The sequence below is a fragment of the Physella acuta genome, unplaced genomic scaffold (genome assembly GCF_028476545.2).
Source record: "Physella acuta isolate Inbredline_101_S28 unplaced genomic scaffold, ASM2847654v3 ptg000682l, whole genome shotgun sequence".
In the NCBI taxonomy this organism is placed as follows: Eukaryota; Metazoa; Mollusca; class Gastropoda; family Physidae; genus Physella; species Physella acuta.
In genome coordinates, this window is record NW_026732201.1 from 80,549 (window position 1) to 102,458 (window position 21,910).

Consider the following 21,910-nt stretch of genomic DNA (forward strand, 5'->3'; position numbering starts at 1 on the left):
GTAGGTAAACACAGGGTCAGGTACAGGTAGGTAAACACAGGGTCAGGTACAGGTACAGGTAGGTTAACACAGGGTCAGGTACAGGTACAGGTAGGTAAACACAGGGTCAGGTACAGGTAAAGGTAGGTAAACACAGGGTCAGGTATAGGTAGGTAAACACATGGTCAGGTACAGGTACAGGTAGGTAAACACAGGGTCAGGTACATTTAGGTAAACACAGGGTCAGGTACAGGTATAGGTAGGTAAACACAGGGTCAGGTACAGGTACAGGTAGGTAAACACAGGGTCAGGTACATTTAGGTAAACACAGGGTCAGGTACAGGTACAGGTAGGTGACACATGGTCAATTACAGTTACAGGTAGGTAAACACAGAATCAGGTACAGGTGCAGGTAGGTAAACATATGATCAGGTACAGTTACAGGTAGGTAAACACAGGGTCAGGTACAGGTAGGTAAACACAGGGTCAGGTACAGGTAGGTAAACACAGGGTCAGGTACAGGTACAGGTAGGTAAACACAGGGTCAGGTACAGTTACAGGTAGGTAAACATATGGTCAGGTACAGTTACAGGTAGGTATACACAGGGACAAGTACAGGTAGGTTAACACAGGGTCAGGTACAGGTAAAGGTAGGTAAACACAGGGTCAGGTACAGGTAGGTAAATACAGGGTCAGGTACAGGTACAGGTAGGTAAACACAGGGTCAGGTACAGGTACAGGTAGGTAAACACAGGGTCAGGTACAGGTAGGTAAACACAGGGTCAGGTACAGGTAGGTAAACACAGGGTCAGGTACAGGTACAGGTAGGTAAACACATGGTCAATTACAGTTACAGGTAGGTAAACACAGAATCAGGTACAGGTGCAGGTAGGTAAACATATGATCAGGTACAGTTACAGGTAGGTAAACACAGGGTCAGGTACAGGTAGGTAAACACAGGGTCAGGTACAGGTACAGGTACAGGTAGGTTAACACAGGGTCAGGTACAGGTACAGGTAGGTAAACACAGGGTCAGGTACAGTTACAGGTAGGTAAACATATGGTCAGGTACAGTTACAGGTAGGTATACACAGGGACAAGTACAGGTACAGGTAGGTAAACACAGGGTCAGGTACAGGTAAAGGTAGGTAAACACAGGGTCAGGTACAGGTAGGTAAACACAGGGTCAGGTACAGGTACAGGTAGGTAAACACAGGATCAGGTACAGGTACAGGTAGGTAAACACAGGGTCAGGTACAGGTACAGGTAGGTAAACACAGGGTCAGGTACAGGTACAGGTAGGTAAACACAGGGTCAGGTACAGGTACAGGTAGGTAAACACAGGATCAGGTACAGGTACAGGTAGGTAAACACAGGGTCAGGTACAGGTAGGTAAACACAGGGTCAGGTACAGGTAGGTAAACACAGGTACAGTTACAAACACAGGTATAGGGTAATTTACTGGCACAGTTACAGGTTCAGGTACAGGCATATGTAGGTAACCACAACAGACAAATTTAAGAGGTACTTAACTGCCTAACAAAAGTAAGTGTTAATTAACACAAGATGTGACTTAACTGACCAATTAAAGAAAGACTGCACTGCCTCTGGTCCTAGCGACGAGATCTGCTCTGCCCCGAACGGCCCGACGTTGGCCTTGATGCCCCCTGTGCCCAGGGCGACACAGACCAGGGCACAGCCAAACAGGGCAGTTCTGCCCGTCTGTTGAAAACAGTTTCAAAATCACATCCACATTTTAAAGTTTCGGGCCAAAACTTCTAGCTTCTATAGCCAATATTTTAACTCAGGTCAACGTTTACATGATGTCGATAATTAAATCATGTCACCTACCCAAACTAATTACAGCTTATTAAATTACTAATATTTTAAATTAATTTAATAGTTTCTTATACAACAGTTTACAACAGTTTACCACACTACAGCTGTCCTAACTTACCACACGACAGCTGTCCAAGTTTACCACACTACAGCTGTCCAAGTTTACCAGACTCCAGCTGTCCTAACTTACCACATTACAGCTGTCCAAGTTTACCACACTACAGCTGTCCAAGTTTACCACACTACAGCTGCCCTAACTTACCACACGACAGCTGTCCAAGTTTACCACACTACAGCTGTCCAAGTTTACCACACTCCAGCTGTCCTAACTTACCACACTACAGCTGTCCAAGTTTACCACACTACAGCTGCCCTAACTTACCACACGACAGCTGTCCAAGTTTACCACACTACAGCTGTCCAAGTTTACCACACTACAGCTGTCCTAACTTACCACACTACAGCTGTCCAAGTTTACCACACTACAGCTGTCCTAGTTTACCACACTACAGCTGTCCTAACTTACCACACTACAGCTGTCCTAGTTTACCACACTACAGCTGTCCTAACTTACCACACTACAGCTGCCCTAACTTATCACACGACAGCTGTCCAAGTTTACCACACTACAGCTGTCCTAACTTACCACACTACAGCTGTCCTAATTTACCACACTACAGCTGTCCAAGTTTACCACACTCCAGCTGTCCTAACTTACCACACTACAGCTGTCCTAACTTACCACACTACAGCTGTCCTAGTTTACCACACTACAGCTGTCCTAGTTTACCACACTACAGCTGTCCTAGTTTACCACACTACAGCTGTCTTAGTTTACCACACTACAGCTGTCCTAGTTTACCACACTCCAGCTGTCCTAACTTACCACACTACAGCTGTCCTAGTTTACCACACTACAGCTGTCCTAACTTACCACACTACAGCTGTCCTAACTTACCACACTACAACTGTCCTAACTTACCACACTACAGCTCTCCTAACTTACCACACTACAGCTGTCCTAGTTTACCACACTACAGCTGTCCTAGTTTACCACACTACAGCTGTCCTAACTTACCACACTACAGCTGTCTTAGTTTACCACACTACAGCTGTCCTAGTTTACCACACTCCAGCTGTCCTAACTTACCACACTACAGCTGTCCAAGTTTACCACACTACAGCTGTCCTAACTTACCACACTACAGCTGTTCTAACTTACCACACTACAGCTGTCCTAACTTACCACACTACAACTGTCCTAACTTACCACACTACAGCTGTCCAAGTTTACCACACTACAGCTGTCCTAGTTTACCACACTCCAGCTGTCCTAACTTACCACACTACAGCTGTCCTAGTTTACCACACTACAGCTGTCCTAACTTACCACACTACAGCTGTCCTAACTTACCACACTACAGCTGTCCTAACTTACCACACTACAGCTGTCCAAGTTTACCACACTACAGCTGTCCAAGTTTACCACACTACAGCTGTCCTAACTTACCACACTACAGCTGTCCTAGTTTACCACACTACAGCTGTCCTAGTTTATCACACTACAGCTGTCCTAGTTTACCACACTACAGCTGTCCTAGTTTACCACACTCCAGCTGTCCTAACTTAGCACACTACAGCTGTCCAAGTTTACCACACTACAGCTGTCCTAACTTACCACACTACAGCTGTCCTAACTTACCACACTACAGCTGTCCTAGTTTACCACACTACAGCTGTCCTAGTTTACCACACTACAGCTGTCCTAGTTTACCACACTACAGCTGTCCTAACTTACCACACTACAGCTGTCCTAACTTACCACACTACAACTGTCCTAACTTACCACACTACAGCTCTCCTAACTTACCACACTACAGCTGTCCTAGTTTACCACACTACAGCTGTCCTAGTTTACCACACTACAGCTGTCCTAACTTACCACACTACAGCTGTCCAAGTTTACCACACTACAGCTGTCCAAGTTTACCACACTACAGCTGTCCTAACTTACCACACTACAGCTGTCCAAGTTTACCACACTACAGCTGTCCTAACTTACCACACTCCAGCTGTCCTAACTTACCACACTACAGCTGTCCAAGTTTACCACACTACAGCTGTCCTAGTTTACCACACTCCAGCTGTCCTAACTTACCACACTACAGCTGTCCAAGTTTACCACACTACAGCTGTCCAAGTTTACCACACTACAGCTGTTCTAACTTACCACACTACAGCTGTCCTAACTTACCACACTACAGCTGTCCTAGTTTACCACACTCCAGCTGTCCTAACTTACCACACTACAGCTGTCCTAGTTTACCACACTACAGCTGTCCAAGTTTACCACACTCCAGCTGTCCTAACTTACCACACTACAGCTGTCCTAACTTACCACACTACAGCTGTCCTAACTTACCACACTACAGCTGTCCTAACTTACCACACTACAGCTGTCCAAGTTTACCACACTACAGCTGTCCTAGTTTACCACACTACAGCTGTCCAAGTTTACCACACTACAGCTGTTCTAACTTACCACACTACAGCTGTCCTAGTTTACCACACTACAGCTGTCCTAGTTTACCACACTCCAGCTGTCCTAACTTACCACACTACAGCTGTCCAAGTTTACCACACTACAGCTGTCCTAGTTTACCACACTCCAGCTGTCCTAACTTACCACACTACAGCTGTCCAAGTTTACCACACGACAGCTGTCCAAGTTTACCACACTATAGCTGTCCTAACTTATCACACTACAGCTGTCTTAGTTTACCACACTACAGCTGTCCTAGTTTACCACACTCCAGCTGTCCTAACCTACCACACTACAGCTGTCCAAGTTTACCACACGACAGCTGTCCAAGTTTACCACACTACAGCTGTCCTAACTTATCACACTACAGCTGTCCTAACTTACCACACTACAGCTGTTCTAACTTACCACACTACAGCTGTCCTAACTTACCACACAACAGCTGTCCAAGTTTACCACACTACAGCTGTCCAAGTTTACCACACTACAGCTGTCCTAACTTACCACACTACAGCTGTCCTAACTTACCACACTACAGCTGTCCTAACTTACCACACTACAGCTGTCCTAACTTACCACACTACAGCTGTCCAAGTTTACCACACTACAGCTGTCCAAGTTTACCACACTACAGCTGTCCTAACTTACCACACTACAGCTGTCCTAACTTACCACACTTCAGCTGTCCTAGTTTACCACACTCCAGCTGTCCTAACTTAGCACACTACAGCTGTCCTAGTTTACCACACTACAGCTGTCCTAGTTTACCACACTACAACTGTCCTAACTTACCACACTACAGCCGTCTTAGTTTACAACACTACAGCTGTCAAAGTTTACCACACTACAGCTGTCCAAGTTTACCACACTCCAGCTGTCTTAGTTTACCACACTACAGCTGTCCTAGTTTACCACACTACAGCTGTCCTAACTTACCACACTACAGCTGTCCTAGTTTACCACACTACAGCTGTCTTAGTTAACCACACTACAGCTGTCCTAGTTTACCACACTCCAGCTGTCTTAGTTTACCACACTACAGCTGTCCTAGTTTACCACACTTCAGCTGTCCAAGTTTACCACACTCCAGCTGTCTTAGTTTACCACACTACAGATATCCTAGTTTACCACACTACAGCTGTCCAAGTTTACCACACTCCAGCTGTCTTAGTTTACCACACTACAACTGTCCTAGTTTACCACACTACAGCTGTCCAAGTTTACCACAATCCAGCTGTCTTAGTTTACCACACTACAGATATCCTAGTTTACCACACTACAGCTGTCCAAGTTTACCACACTCCAGCTGTCTAAGTTTACCACACTACAGATATCCTAGTTTACCACACTACAGCTGTCCTAACTTACCACACTACAGCTGTCCTAACTTACCACACTCCAGCTGTCCTAGTTTACCACACTACTGTCCTAACTTACCACACTACAGCTGTCCTAACTTACCACACTACAGCTGTCCTAACTTACCACACTACAGCTGTCCTAACTTACCACACTACAGCTGTCCTAACTTACCACACTACAGCTGTCCAAGTTTACCACACTACAGCTGTCCTAACTTACCACACTACAGCTGTCCTAACTTACCACACTACAGCTGTCCTAACTTACCACACTACAGCTGTCCTAACTTACCACACTACTGTCCTAACTTACCACACTCCAGCTGTCCTAACTTACCACACTCCAGCTGTCCTAACTTACCACACTCCAGCTGTCCTAACTTACCACACTACAGCTGTCCTAACTTACCACACTACTGTCCTAACTTACCACACTCCAGCTGTCCTAACTTACCACACTACAGCTGCCTTACTTACCACACTACTGTCCTAACTTACCACACTCCAGCTGTCCTAACTTACCACACTACAGCTGTCCTAACTTACCACACTCCAGCTGTCCTAACTTACCACACTACAGCTGTCCTAGTTTACCCCACTACAGCTGTCCTAGTTTACCACACTACAGCTGTCCAAGTTTACCACACTACAGCTGTCCTAACTTACCACACTACAGCTGTCCTAACTTACCACACTACAGCTGTCCTAGTTTACCCCACTACAGCTGTCCTAGTTTACCACACTACAGCTGTCCAAGTTTACCACACTACAGCTGTCCTAACTTACCACACTACAGCTTTCCTAACTTACCACACTACAGCTGTCCTAGTTTACCCCACTACAGCTGTCCTAGTTTACCACACTACAGCTGTCCAAGTTTACCACACTACAGCTGTCCTAACTTACCACACTACTGTCCTAGTTTACCACACTCCAGCTGTCCTAACTTACCACACTACAGCTGTCCTAACTTACCACACTACAGCTGTCCTAACTTACCACACTACAGCTGTCCTAGTTTACCCCACTACAGCTGTCCTAGTTTACCACACTACAGCTGTCCAAGTTTACCACACTACAGCTGTCCTAACTTACCACACTACTGTCCTAGTTTACCACACTACAGCTGTCCTAACTTACCACACTACAGCTGTCCTAACTTACCACACTACAGCTGTCCTAGTTTACCACACTACAGCTGTCCTAACTTACCACACTACAGCTGTCCTAACTTACCACACTACTGTCCTAGTTTACCACACTACAGCTGTCCTAACTTACCACACTACAGCTGTCCAAGTTTACCACACTACAGCTGTCCTAACTTACCACACTACTGTCCTAGTTTACCACACTACAGCTGTCCTAACTTACCACACTACTGTCCTAGTTTACCACACTACAGCTGTCCTAACTTACCACACTACAGCTGTCCTAACTTACCACACTACTGTCCTAGTTTACCACACTACAGCTGTCCTAACTTACCACACTACAGCTGTCCTAACTTACCACACTACAGCTGTCCTAACTTACCACACTACAGCTGTCCTAGTTTACCACACTACAGCTGTCCTAACTTACCACACTACAGCTGTCCAAACTTACCACACTACAGCTGTCCTAACTTACCACACTACAGCTCTCCTAGTTTACCACACTACAGCTGTCCTAACTTACCACACTACAGCTGTCCAAGTTTACCACACTACAGCTGTCCTAACTTACCACACTTATCTCGCCCCAACCCCAGTCACTGTACTCAACAGCTGCCGCAGGTAAGAATATGGTACCTGGTGGGGAAACAAAATGGCGGTTAGAGTGCATCCGGTCTTTTTGGATTGTCGTGTTTGGATGGGGTGTAGACAAGTAGATAGGGCCTCTAGACAAGTAGATTGAGATCTAGACAAGTAGATTGAGCTCTAGACAAGTAGATTGAGCTCTAGACAAGTAGATTGAGCTCTAGACAAGTAGATTGAGCTCTAGATAAATAGATTGAGCTCTAGACAAGTAGACTGAGCTCTAGATCAATAGATAGGGCTCAAGACAGGCAGATATATTCTAGCAGATATACAGTATAGACAAGTAGATATATAAACAAGTACATATTGTCTAGAACTGTAGATATAGTATAGAACTGTATATATAGTCTACACAAGTAGATATAGTCTAGTATATATTGTGTAGACAAGTTAGGGGTCTATACAAGTAGATAGGGCTCTAGACAAGTAGATAGGGCTCTAGACAAGCAGATAGGGCTCTAGACAAGCAGATATAGTCTAGACAAGTAGATATAGTTTAGACAAGTAGATAGGGTCTATATAAATAGATACACTTGTGGGGTGTCTAGGCAAGTAGAACTAACTTTAGTCCCATATTACCTGATGGGTACCTGACTCTGGTTAGAGACATTAAGGGGGGGGGGGGGCGGTATTTGCGACACTCTTTTATTAGCCGAGATATCTAAAAAAAAACAACAGGTGAACTCTACTTCCTCTGCCCTCTTGACCACCAAGTCCCCTAGAGTACCATTACAACCAAGACAACGGTGTCTGATACTGTCAAGTGTATCAACAACCCTCCACTGCAGGAAAGATAACTCAGTTCACTCGCCGGCCACTTGTTGTATGATGATTCTGTTGTATGATACAAGCATACAACTGTAAGCTACCGACATATGCGATGATACGGGGAGATAACCAACCCGGCAGTAAACACAAGAGTTATCTCTCATTGATTTATGAACGACAATCAGTGAAGAAATGAGAGTTTATCTTTGGTAAAGTTATCGCGTCATATTCGGGATGGCAAATATGGCGTCTTGGTAAACTCGTTGTTTTGATCCGTTCATTGTTTAGATAAATTCCTTGTTTTGATCAGTTCGTTATTTAGATAAAGTCATTGTTTTTCTTAAGTAAGAGTTCAAACCTTCGACATTACAGATGTTGCAAATTGTAAAACATGTTTTTAAAATACACATGACACTTACAGTTAAAAAATAAATTGTTAACACGGTTGGTTTGAAATTTGTTAAGTTCCCTTTGCTGCAATCTTTGTTAAGGTGTAGTCGATGTGCGCTTTGTTAAAACTACAATGTTTGACTACAATGTTGAACCCGTGACCTTTCAACTTTTCACTTCGTCTCCAACATGTGTGTCTAGATTGAACTGATCTGTCTAGGTGTAACCTAGGAAAGATCACCTAACATAGACAACCTAGCTTACATACAACTAAACCTATGATGTTTAATATAAACCTACCTATGATGCAGCTAAGCCCATATAAATATACCTATGAAGCAGCTAAGCCCATATAAACCTACCTATGACGCAGCTAAGCCCACACAAACCTACCTATGATGTATGTAAGCCCATATAAACCTACCTTTGCTGTAGCTAAGTCCATATAAAGCTACCTTGATGTAGCTAAGCCCACATAAACCTACCTATGATGTAGCTAAGCCCGTATAAACCTAACTATGATGTAGTTAAGCACATATAAACCTACCTATGACGCAGCTAAGCCCGTATAAACCTACCTATGACACAGCTAAGCCCACATAAACCTACCTATGACACAGCTAAGCCCACATAAACCTACCTATGATGTAGCTAAGCCCGTATAAAACTAACTATGACGCAGCTAAGCCCACGTAAACCTACCTATGACGCAGCTAAGCCCATATAAACCTACCTATGACGCAGCTAAGCACACATAAACCTACCTATGATGTATGTAAGCCCATATAAACCTACCTATGACGCAGCTAAGCCCATATAAACCTACCTATGATGTAGACACAACTGGATATCAGAATGGTTCTAAACCTCCCAATGTAGGAGTCCGACACGAAACCTCCAATGATGGGGATCAGGTACACAAAACCTGGAACAGACAAAACAACAGACTTGTGTACACCTGGCCAGGTACACAAAATAACAGACTTGTGTACACCTGGTCAGGTACACAAGTCTGTTGACTTGTGTACACCTGATCAAATACACAAAACATGGAGCAGACAAAACAACAGGTTTAGAACGAAAGAACTTTTAAACAAAAAGGTGAGTGAACGAATTAACCAATGCTTGAGCGAACGAATGAATGACGTAACAAACAAACGAATGATCGAAAGGACGAACCAACTAGTAATGAAGTAATAAGCGAATAAGGAATGGACGAACTAGCAAACAGAAAAAAATATGAATGGATGAATGAACGAAACCAAAAACTGATGAACGAATAGCCGAACCAACCAACAAAAGGATGAATTAATGAATTAATTAAATTAACGAACGAATGAACGAACCAAAAAAAAAAAAGAATGAAGGAATAAATGAATTAACGAACGAATGGACGAACAAACCAACAACGGAATAAACGAATGAATAAACCAATCAACATAAGAATGGACGAATGAACGAACTAAACCAACAACCGAACGACCGATTGAACGAATGAATCCACAAACAAACGAAGGAACAAACGAGCGAGTGGTGTCTGACCTCCAAAGATCTGGTTGATGGTGGTGGCTGTGGCCTGCTTGATGTCCAGCTTGCTCGTACAGAAGAGCACCAGGCCGGCAGAGATGCTGTAGAAGGTCAGTCGCTCGCACATCTCCGTCACTAGGATGCTCAAGGTCACTAGCAAGGTCGTCTTGTTGCTGGGGAGAGGAGGGGTCGGTCAGGTGGGGAGAGGAGGGGAGAGGAAGGGTCGGTCAGGTGAGGAGAGGAGGGGTCGGTAAGGGGGGAGAGAAGGGTCGTTCAGGTGGGGAGAGGAGGGGTTGCTCAGGAAAGGAGAGGAGGGGTCGCTCTGGTGGGGAGAGGAGGGGTCGGTCAGGTGGGGGACAGTGGTAATAGTAGTGTGTGTGTGTGCGTGTGTGTGTGTAGGACGGTATCACGTGGTAGTGGGGTCAGTGGTTAGTGTCACGTGGTAGTGGGGTCAGTGGTTAGTGTCACGAGGTAGTGGGGTCAGTGGTCAGTGTCACGTGGTAGTGGGGTCAGTGGTCAGTGTCACGTGGTAGTGGGGTCAGTGGTCAGTGTCACGTGGTAGTGGGGTCAGTGGTTAGTGTCACGTGGTAGTGGGGTCAGTGGTTAGTGTCACGTGGTAGTGGGGTCAGTGGTCAGTGTCACGAGGTAGTGGTTTCAGTGGTCAGTGTCACGTGGTAGTGGGGTCAGTGGTTAGTGTCACGTGGTAGTGGGGTCAGTGGTTAGTGTCACGAGGTAGTGGGGTCAGTGGTTAGTGTCACGAGGTAGTGGGGTCAGTGGTCAGTGTCACGAGGTAGTGGTTTCAGTGGTCAGTGTCACGTGGTAGTGGGGTCAGTGGTTAGTGTCACGAGGTAGTGGGGTCAGTGGTCAGTGTCACGAGGTAGTGGTTTCAGTGGTCAGTGTCACGTGGTAGTGGGGTCAGTGGTTAGTGACACGAGGTAGTGGGGTCAGTGGTGGATAAGTGTCAAGAGCGGGGGAGAGGTGGGGGATTTAGGAGGGCTCAGGTGGTAGTGGGTTGTTAGGTCGTTGCCTAGGGCAGGTGTTGGGTCATAGCATGAGTAGGTTGTTACTATGTGGTCTAGTATGAGTTGACAGTTAACAGTTAAAATGTCTATAAGTAAAAAAAAGCCAGCTTCATGTATGTAACGATTTGAACTCAGCAAATGATCTATTGTACACATTAACCATCAACCCCAGCTGATGAGTGAAGGCCATACACCTCACTGGACATCATGTACCCAATTTTGTACACCACGGCTGTACATACCTGAGTCTGTGCCTGTGCACATCATGACCGTGCCCAGCCCGACTGTGAGAGCTGTCGTCCAGCTCCGACACCGACACGATCAGCCGGTCGGAGTCGGTGTACGTCTGTTTTTTCCCGGACATGACGTCAATATGTTTACAAATATCCCATCCAGCAGTTAGTACACAAATGTATCCTTACAGTAGGTTATTACACAAGTGTATCCTTATACTCAGTTAATACACAAGTGTATCCTTATACTCAGTTAATACACAAGTGTATCCTTATACTCAGTTAATACACAAGTGTATCCTTACACTTAGTTATTACACAAGTGTATCCTTACACCTACAGCTTACACTTCAAGAAAACACGTTCTCCGGTCTCAGCTTAACACACTGTGAGTGTCGCACGTGCAATTAGCACACAGTTAATTGCATGAAATGTCAGCTACAATAGACGTCACTGAGTGAGCTAATGTAGACCTGAATGAACCCACATAATTGCTGCTCACTAATGCGTGAGTTTATGGGTCGTTGGATTAGGCTTAGGGTGACAGATTAAGCTGCTGTAGGATGTCGGCCGTGATGTGGTGTGGAGAGTGGAGTTGTGTGTGTGTGTGTGTGTGGGGGTGTGTGGGTGTGATGGTGAGGGTGCGTGATGGTGTGTGAGTGTTAGAGTGTGTGAGTGTTACGGTGTGTTACTGCTAGGGTGATTTTGTGTGTGGATTTGATGATGTTTGAGGGCTAGTGGGAGTGTGTTAGTGTGAGGGTGTTGGGATGTGTGGGAGTAAGGATTTGTGGTAGTGTGGGGGGGGGGGTTACGTAGAAAAAAAACCAACATGAGCTATTGCTCTACTTTAAATTGTCTATTAGGGTACTCGTACAACTGATTTTAATAGTTTTGTACTAAGTAGATTTAAAAGCAATTGCTTCTCTTAATTATGTGGGTGTGTGTGAGTGTGAATGTTTGTGAGTGTGAGTGTGTGTATGCGTACGGATGTGATGGTGTGTGTGAGTGTGTGGGTGTTAGGGTATGTGCGAGTGAGTGGGTGCGTGGATGTGAGGGTGTGTGTGGGTGTGTGTCGATGTTCGGGTGTGTGGAAGTGTGAGTGTAAGGGTGTATAAGTGAGAGTGTATGGGAGGTAGGTGTTGAGGGTGTCTGTGGGTGTGTGAGTGCTAGGGTGTTAGGGTGATTGTAGCTGAGCGTGTGAGAGTGTAGGAGAGAGGATGTGCGGGTATGATGGTGTGTGGGCGTAGAAAAAAAACCCAACAACATGAGCCGTAGTGTGAAAGATAGCCAAACCTTCAAACCACTTGCATGATTTATTGCTCTTTAGTCTAATAGGGTGCCCGTTAAGCTAATAGTTTTGTACTAACCAGATTAAAAAGCAATTGCTTCTCTTAATTATTATTTAAATAAAGCATGCTGAAGCTATCAATAAGATTGTATTCGAAGTTGGCAATATAATTTTTTTTAACAACGACTGTAAACCATCACACGTATTAAGCTTCCGGGTTTCATATTGTGTTGATTGTTTCGACCGACTTGCCAGATATGAAGATAAACTTTGTATAATTTTCGGCGGGCATAAAATGAGATAAAAACTTTATTATAATTAGATTTATTCAAAAATGAAATGAGTTTGTGCATATTTTGTGTGGTTTGTTGTTTTACGATGGACATGCTTTGTGTAGAAATAGGTTAAAGTACTAAATTAGGAGATAATTTAATTTAAAATGTTGTTAGACACACACACAAACACACACACACACACACACAAAACACACACAAACACACACACATATATATAAATGGGGTCAGAAGTTTTTTTTTTTGCGGGGGAGGGGGGTTGCTTGTTTCGCCACTGCTGATAGTGTGAGGGTGTCTGGGAGTGAGGGTGTGAGAGAGTGTGGGTGTGTAAATGTGTGAGTGTGAGGTATTGGAGTAACTACTTTAGCCTTCACATCTAATTAGTTATTTTTCCTAAATATAAAAAGCTTGATGCATATATTAACAGTAGGCCTAGTTCTAGTTGGTTTATTTCACATTTTGGTCAGACAAGAAATACGCATGTGTTTAATGTGGACAGACAAGTGTGAGTGTGCGTGTGTACGTGAAACCCCCGTTCAAACAACGTGTACTACTAAAAACTCATTAATTTATCAAATATTAAATACAACACAGTCTGAAATCAAACCGTTAAGCCGGAAATTTCCGGTTAAGTCTCCGAAATACCCTCGGCATGCATAAAACCGCTGTGTTCACGGCAACACACGACATCCCATGAACACACTACACATCCGCTCCATTAACCCCTCACTGACTGAAACATGTGTCACGTGCTGTTGCCCGGTCCATAAAGGGTTAACACTTATGGACGAGCATAAGAGAGAAAAAAATATTGTAATCTCCAAACATCATCGATCGAAGTCATCGAACAATTTCAATTATTTTCTGCGCGTGATTCTCGTGACCTGCGTTATCTTTTGGTTTATCTGTTCGTCTGTGTGTGACTCGTCTGTGTATGACTCGACAAAGTATTGTTTTTTTAAAGTAATGCAATCGTGGAATTTGTGTAGGGCATGAGAATGTAGGCATTAGAGTTGATGTAGGGCACTTGTAGTGGGCATCATATGTGGTAACTGTAACGTTGTGTATGGGAAAATATGTGGAGTGTGGTTTAGGTTTGAAAAAAAAAAGAGCCATGGTACTTGTGTATGAGCATTATCGTATTGCGTGTACGGTGTATGATCATAGTGGTGGTGTCCGGCTGTTGTTGTTGGTGGTGGGTTGGTGTGATGTTGGAGGAAGGGGGTGGGGGTGGGGGTGTAACACAGATGTCATCAATAGCACGGTGGGGTGTGTGGGGGGTGGGGGTGTTACCCAGATGTCGTCGATGGCGCGTGAAATCAGTCATGTGTATCGATGAGACATATTGGCATAGTAGGGCTACAGAATTTTGTGTGTTGTTACAATTTGTGGTTTTTGCTTTTGTGTTTTTTGTTTCTGTGTTTTTGTAACATTTTCATGTTGTAACTTTTGTGTGTTGTAAATTTTTTGTGTTGTAGTATTTTTATGTTGTGACTTTGTGTTTTGTAAAATTATGTGTTGTAACTCACGTTTTTTGTTGTAAACCTATGTGTGTGTGTGTGTGTGTGTTTGTGTGTGTGTGTGTGTTTATGTCCTGTAACATAATTTGATTGTTGGAAAATTTTTGTGTTGTAACTTTTACGTGTTGTAAGTTTGATATGTTGAAGCATTATAATAAAGAGTGTGTGTTGTTAAGTTTTATGTTTTGTCCTTCTGTCTCCGGTTGTTCTCTGTGTAAAACAGACATTATGTCACCAGTCCCATAGTAGAACAGATCGCCAGACTTCTCGTAAGTTCGCGTCGAGTCGGTTATCGGGAGCCCACCACCTAAAACCAGTACGTCGACCTAGTATAATATATAGCCCTACTGGTCCAGTTTGAGACCAAATCCTACCTGTGCTTATCCGTGTGAAGAAAGTTAGAATGGTGACAGAAAAGGCATGATATGTTGTGTGATAATGACTCAAATATTTAGTTGACTAATTTTCGTAGACCCATTGCAAGGTACAATATTTGGCTCCTATTGTTTTAAGAAGTCAAATGCTAGAGAGACGAACCTTGCTAATGTTGCCCACACAACGTTAGTGTTCCGTTTAGCTATGTAAACTTTTGTTTACCTGTACATGACCTAGGCAATGTAAACTTTTGTTTACCTCTACATGACCTAGCACATGTAAACTTTTTACCGCCTGTACATGACCTAGCCGATGTAAACTTTTGTTTACCTGGTCACGACCTAGCCGATGTAAACTTTTGTTTACCTGGTCACGACCTAGCCAATGTAAACTTTTGTTTACCTCTACATGACCTAGCACATGTAAACTTTTTACCGCCTGTACATGACCTAGCCAATGTAAACTTTTGTTTACCCGTCATGAACTAGCCAAAGTAAACTTTTAATTACCTGTACTTGACCTAGTCAATGTAAACTTTTGTTTACCTGTTCATGACCTACACAATGTAAACTTTTGTTCCACCTGACATGACCTAGCCAATGTAAACTTTTGCTTACCTGCTCATGACCTGGCCAAAGTAAACTTTTGTTTACCTCTACATGACCTAGCCAATGTAAACTTTTGTTTACCTCTACATGACCTAGCCCATGTAAACTTATGTTTACCTCTACATGACCTAGCCAATGTAAACTTTTGTTTACCTGCTCATGACCTGGCCAATGTAAACTTTTGTTTACCTGTACATGACCTAGCCCATGTAAACTTATGTTTACCTCTACATGACCTAGCCAATGTAAACTTTTGTTTACCTCTACATGACCTAGCCAATGTAAACTTTGGTTTACCTGGTAAACGAACCGCCGGAAGGTTTACCAGCCGGCTTGTCGCTGATGTTGGCGTCGGTCAGGGGCCCGTCCGGCCCGTCCATTGCAACCTTGTACGTCTTGCTCATCGTGTCCGGCAGACGGTACGGCTTTTTCTCGTCTTCCGGCTGAGAGAAGAAAATAATATACTTAAACATAAATTATTTAAACAGTAATATATTTAATAAATAATATATTTAAAAAATAATATATTTAGTAAATAATATATTTAAAAAATAATATATTTTAATAATAATATATTTATAACATAATATATTTTAACAATAATATATTTTTTAAAAATTAATAAATAAGTTATTTTAACAATAATATAGGCCTATTAAAACATAATATATTTAAAAAAAAATATATTTAATAAATAATATATTTTAATAAAAATATATATTTAACAAATAATATATTTAAAAAATAATATATTTAAAAAATAATGTATTAAAACAAATTATTTTAAAAATAATATAGTAAAATAAACCGGTAGTGATCTCCCCTAAACTTTCTCGAATATTCTTATATAAAACAACAGGGGATGGGAACTCGGGATATAGTTATGATTTTTAATCCATTTTAAATACTTAAACTTTTAAAAATAAAATAGAATCTCATAGAAAAAAGTATTGCACACCAAGCGAACGCCGAATAAAGATGTTCATAATGGTGCTCAATATTATTAGTACTTTATAAATTTAGATGCGTTTTTGAGAAATCGGAAATAGCGTAAATTAGTACTTCCCGTCAACGGAAATTACTCAAAATTTGACAGAACGAAGAGAATTAGATCTTTTACTTACATGTGAAATTTCATTTATCTATCTGAAATAGTACTCAAGTTATAGGCTTTTGAAAAATTCAAAGTAGAAAAAGTACCACTTCCGGTTATCGGAAATCGCTCAAAAGTTGATACGGATCTACGATTTTGATAAAATACTTATATATGAAATTTCATCAACCTAGCTGTAACGGTACTTAAGTTATCGTGTTTACACACACACACACACACACACACACACACACACACACACACACACACACACACACACACACACACACACGCACACAGACACACAGACATACGGACAAGATTGCAAAATTATGTTTTTCCGTATCAGTGAGATGTAAAACGTCGAGATTTGTAAAAATCTCGATTTTTTTTTTTTGCACGATTACAAGACTTTCTCTATACTTCGTATATACGAGAAAGTAAAAAAAATATATATTTAAAAAAAAAAGTTTAAAGAATAACATATTTAAAAACTTACACGGATAAATATACTCAGAAACAAAACAACAATACATAAATAAATAGAAGCGGCGGCTATTTTTAGAATTTTCTACGTAACTTAAAGTCTGAGACGAGTGGTGGCACTTGACTTAATATTTTATCACGCCGGCAAGTGCCAAAACTCACTGGAAGCTTAAACTGCAATAAAACATGGCGCCCTTCAAAGAGTTTTAAATATAGGCAAAGGTGGGCGGCGTCACATTGCAGAGGAAAAAATAGAACATAGTAAGTAGAAGAATAGAACAGGGTAAATGGAAGAATAGAACAGAGTAAATGGAAGAATAGAACAGGGTAAATGGAAGAATAGAACAGAGTAAATGGAAGAATAGAACAGAGTAAATGGAAGAATAGAACAGCGTAAATGGAAGAATAGAACAGAGTAAATGGAAGAATAGAACAGAGTAAATGGAAGAATAGAACAGAGTAAATGGAAGAATAGAACAGGGTAAATGGAAGATGAGAACAGAGTAAATGGAAGAATAGAACAGAGTAAATGGAAGAATAGAACAGAGTAAATGGAAGAATAGAACAGAGTAAATGGAAGAATAGAACAGAGTAAATGGAAGAATAGAACAGAGTAAATGGAAGAATAGAACAGAGTAAATGGAAGAATAGAACAGGGTAAATGGAAGAATAGAACAGGGTAAATGGAAGAATAGAACAGGGTAAATGGAAGAATAGAACAGGGTAAATTGAAGAATAGAACAGAGTAAATGGAAGAATAGAACAGAGTAAATGGAAGAATAGAACAGAGTAAATGGAAGATGAGAACAGAGTAAATGGAAGATGAGAACAGAGTAAATGGAAGAATAGAACAGAGTAAATGGAAGAATAGAACAGAGTAAATGGAAGAATAGAACAGAGTAAATGGAAGAATAGAACAGGGTAAATGGAAGATGAGAACAGAGTAAATGGAAGATGAGAACAGAGTAAATGGAAGATGAGAACAGAGTAAATGGAAGAATAGAACAGGGTAAATGGAAGATGAGAACAGAGTAAATGGAAGATGAGAACAGAGTAAAAGGAAGATGAGAACAGAGTAAATGGAAGATGAGAACAGAGTAAATGGAAGATGAGAACAGAGTAAATGGAAGATGAGAACAGAGTAAATGGAAGGTTTCCAGTTCATGTACACTGAGGAGCTGAAGTTAAATAGGAACCAATGGATATACAGTAAAAACGGGATGTCCGTGGATGGTAAGGGTTGTCCAAGGTTGATCAGGGTTGTACTAGATGGTCAGGGTTTTCATAGGATTGCCCAATGGTGGTAAGGGTTCTCCTATGATGGTCCGAATTGTCCAAGGATGGTAAGGGTTGTCCTATAGGTTGTCCTATCATGGCCAGGGTTGTCCTTTGTCCTAGCTTAGTGAGGGTTGTCTAAGAATGTTCTGGGGTGTCATATGACTCATCGTCACAATGCCAGACCCCCCCCCCCTCTCTTACCTTAAATAACAGTACTCAACTTTCATCCACACCCCACCCACCCACACCCCACCCACCCACACATTTAAAAAAATAAGTGAACGTACTTTTTGTTCACATAATTTTAATAGACCAGTCATTTAATGTTGAAGGTGTTGGGTAACTCTTCTCATGTGGTCAAGGGCAGTAACTTTCACCAGTTAGTTCTAAGACATGGGAATGAATGCTTATTTTCGCCTTTCATTTTTAAACAATGCTTACAAACAACAATAATTCCAAGACAAGGGAAGTAATATTTACTTTTACCATTCATTATTGAAATGTTTGGCATTGTGTAATGTTGACTTACATCAATTACATTTTATATTAAGCATTTTATAGAAAGCTAGCCTGATACAAACAATATAAAAGATTTAAGCAAGGGCTTTTAAAAAATATACAAGAAATGCGTGTCTACCCACACCAACAAAGCCTACATTAATTTTTTTAATAAATCATACAAAATTATTTGTTGAGCTAATGGTCAGGCGGTTGCTGGTTAGTTGAGACGTGGTTCAAATTTGATACAAAAACTCTTTGCAGAACAATCTAATAGTTTGATTCTCCGAGTTTATCTTAAAGATAAAGTATATTAGTTTTCAATTTTATAAAAGTTTAGCTATTTAGTCATTTCTTCTTATACAGAGATAAAATAAAACTGCTTTTCATAAGGACAAACATGTTACATACAGAATTGAGCTTTATATATAAGATTTCCATTTGGAACCTTGTGTGTGTGTTAATTTTGTTTTCTTCACATTTTATACATTGTAAGTACTTTTTTCTTTTTTATTTCTTGTGTGTGTTGTCTGGCCCCGGGTGGGCCTCACGCACAACTATGTCGGAAAAATACATCAAACGGCTATTCCTGCCTAAGTTTGGCTTGGCAGGACATGCGCCAAAAACTCTAGAGATTTTCATAGAAGAGGGTTTTTCTTAAGCTACCCTCACAGCTGACGAACTAAAAAGAGAGCTATGTATGTTATGTAGCCTATCACCAGCTGAATTTGAAGGTCTGTATAACTATGGGACACTGCGTAAATGGTATGTCACCATTAGATCAAAGGAACTATATGAGAAAATGCACCTAAAAGAATTTCACAGAGATTTGCCACCTGGGGTAACATCCAGATACAGAGTGCAGAGAATATCAATAACCCACGCCGACAAATCTGGGCAAAGGGGCATGCTAAAATGGCTGCCTTCCAAGACAAGCGACGATGATATAATGGCGATTCTGAAATCTATTAGCAGTCAGGATTCAACACCAACATTTAAGAGAATAGACCAAACGAATGTGGTCCAATTCACCATCTCTCTGGAGAAACAAGATGTGGAGAGTGTCCCACACTATATTATACTTACAAATGAGGCCAACAAGGAGAGCAGAGTCCTTATAATCCTCAATGCGAGGAGGGTGCAATGTTGCCACTGCAACACAGACAGGCACCTGCCTAAAATGTGTGAGCATTTAAGGACTCGCGCTCTTGACGGCGTCCAGCTAGTAGATGGACAGTACAGGGCAATTGAGCAAATGATAAAGAAGAAGTTAGGGAGCATCTAAGTAACAATATAAATTTCTTAAAGCATTGGGACAGTTATAATGTTGACGGAGAAAGACAAAATGAAATGCTTAGAGAAGCAAGGCATAGAGAGGTAGAAGATGCCTTTGGAGTAGATGGCCAAACTGAAACACATTATACTACTGCAGCATCACAGCAATTTAACGAAAGCGTAACAGAAACCACCATAGAGGCCGAAGCCATGGAGACAATAGCGACCGGAAATTCCATAGTAACAGGGTCTCAAAAAGATGGGAATCAAGAAAATTTGGAGGCAGTCGACGAAACAATAAATGATATTCTTCAAGATAACACTAGTTCAGAAAACATAACGAAACCGCTAAAGGAAATTAAAAGCTCACAAAGTATATCAGCAACAAAGGTATCAGGTCAACTGTCATATAGTCAAGCAATCAGTTCAAGTAGAAATCAATTACCTACAGTAAAGCCACCTCAAAGGGTCGTGACCAGGGCCCAACGGGATAGCAAACCAGCGGCTGGAAAGTTTGGCGTTAAAAGACCACCACCATCCAGCCCTCCAGAAACAGATGTTCGAAAGAAAACCCCAAATAATTCATGCTAACTCTGGCAACATTGAACATCAGGGGGGCTAGGGACAAACACATTATATAAACAACATAATAAATAAACACAATATTGACATCCTACTTTTACAGGAAACTAACATTTGAACTACAGAAGAAGCAAATAAACTAGATGCATATATCGACATTCTGAAGCCAAACATCACTCGATCAGCCCTCAAGTAAATTAACATTTGAACACTCTTCTGTTTCCCAGGTTTTTAAAGTGCACAACCTGAATGGTACTGGTAGAAAGAGATACACACCTCACCCCCCCCCCCCCCCCCACACACACACTTTCCCCTACTCAACCGGACTGGCGGATATTTCAAGGTAGCGTGCCCTCATTGCCAAGGGTCAATTTTATGTCATGGAAAGTTTTGGAATGATAGATCAGTATGTGTATTACAGAGACACTTCTCCCACGGTCGTTTCTATTTCTGTCCATAGGTGGCTAACTACAATGTGAACTTTTGACTCCTCAGCTAAGGACAGAGCACAGTAAACTAAGCAGTCAGGAGAAACCTAGTTTGCACACCTTATTTTAGTCTAGTTCTTATGCCATTTTATTTTCTCCCTTTGATTATTATACATGCAATAAATGTTCATATCTTTGATGCTGTGTAAAATCTATCAAATAAATTATTATTACTGATTTAAATGTTTAAAACAATTGAATTAATAAAAAAAAGGAAAAAAAATATTTGAGGACTGTATAGATATAGATGTTTGAAAGGGAAGAATGTTTGCTTTGACGTGTCTCATTGTAATAACATAACTTTTCCGATTGCTTAAAATTTGTATCATTTTAATTCTCTGTAATACCAAATTCATTTCAGCTCTACTTTAAAAAAAAACCAAATTCCCCCCTCTCCCCCCCCCCCCCCGTCCCCTCAGCCCACCACGCTGAGGGAAAAAAATCCATTGAATCGTCATTTAATTACACATTTTCAGTTTCAGGTTGGTTTTTTATTTTTATTTTTTATTTTTTTATATTTAGACGTTTTGTATTAGATCTATGTATAAGTAACCCATCTTAAATGAATGAAAGTAGGCTACAAGTAAGAAAGAAATATTACTATTGTAAATCTGCGTCAGTTCTCACAAGCCGGTGATGAAAACTGCAATACTAAAGCGAATA

General features: G+C 41.5%; 1 protein-coding gene across 3 annotated transcripts in view; it reads right to left on the reverse strand.

The window, feature by feature from the left end:
• The window catches only part of LOC131949265 (solute carrier family 15 member 4-like), a 37,634-nt gene that overhangs the window by 10,318 nt on the left and 5,406 nt on the right, over window positions 1-21,910 (reverse strand). The window contains exons 1-6 of one of the 3 annotated variants that reach the window (XM_059311080.1): window positions 19,085-19,102; window positions 15,845-15,990; window positions 10,224-10,381; window positions 9,508-9,606; window positions 7,450-7,514; window positions 1,562-1,701 (exon numbers count right to left, since the gene is read on the reverse strand). In XM_059311080.1, coding sequence (XP_059167063.1) covers window positions 1,562-1,701; window positions 7,450-7,514; window positions 9,508-9,606; window positions 10,224-10,381; window positions 15,845-15,951 — 569 coding nt within the window. In that variant the 5' untranslated portion in view covers window positions 15,952-15,990; window positions 19,085-19,102. Of the gene's footprint in view, window positions 1-1,561; window positions 1,702-7,449; window positions 7,515-9,507; window positions 9,607-10,223; window positions 10,382-11,472; window positions 11,709-15,844; window positions 15,991-19,084; window positions 19,103-21,910 lie in introns of those variants that run through there. The other 2 variants (XM_059311079.1, XM_059311078.1) reach the window with 2 other exon arrangements.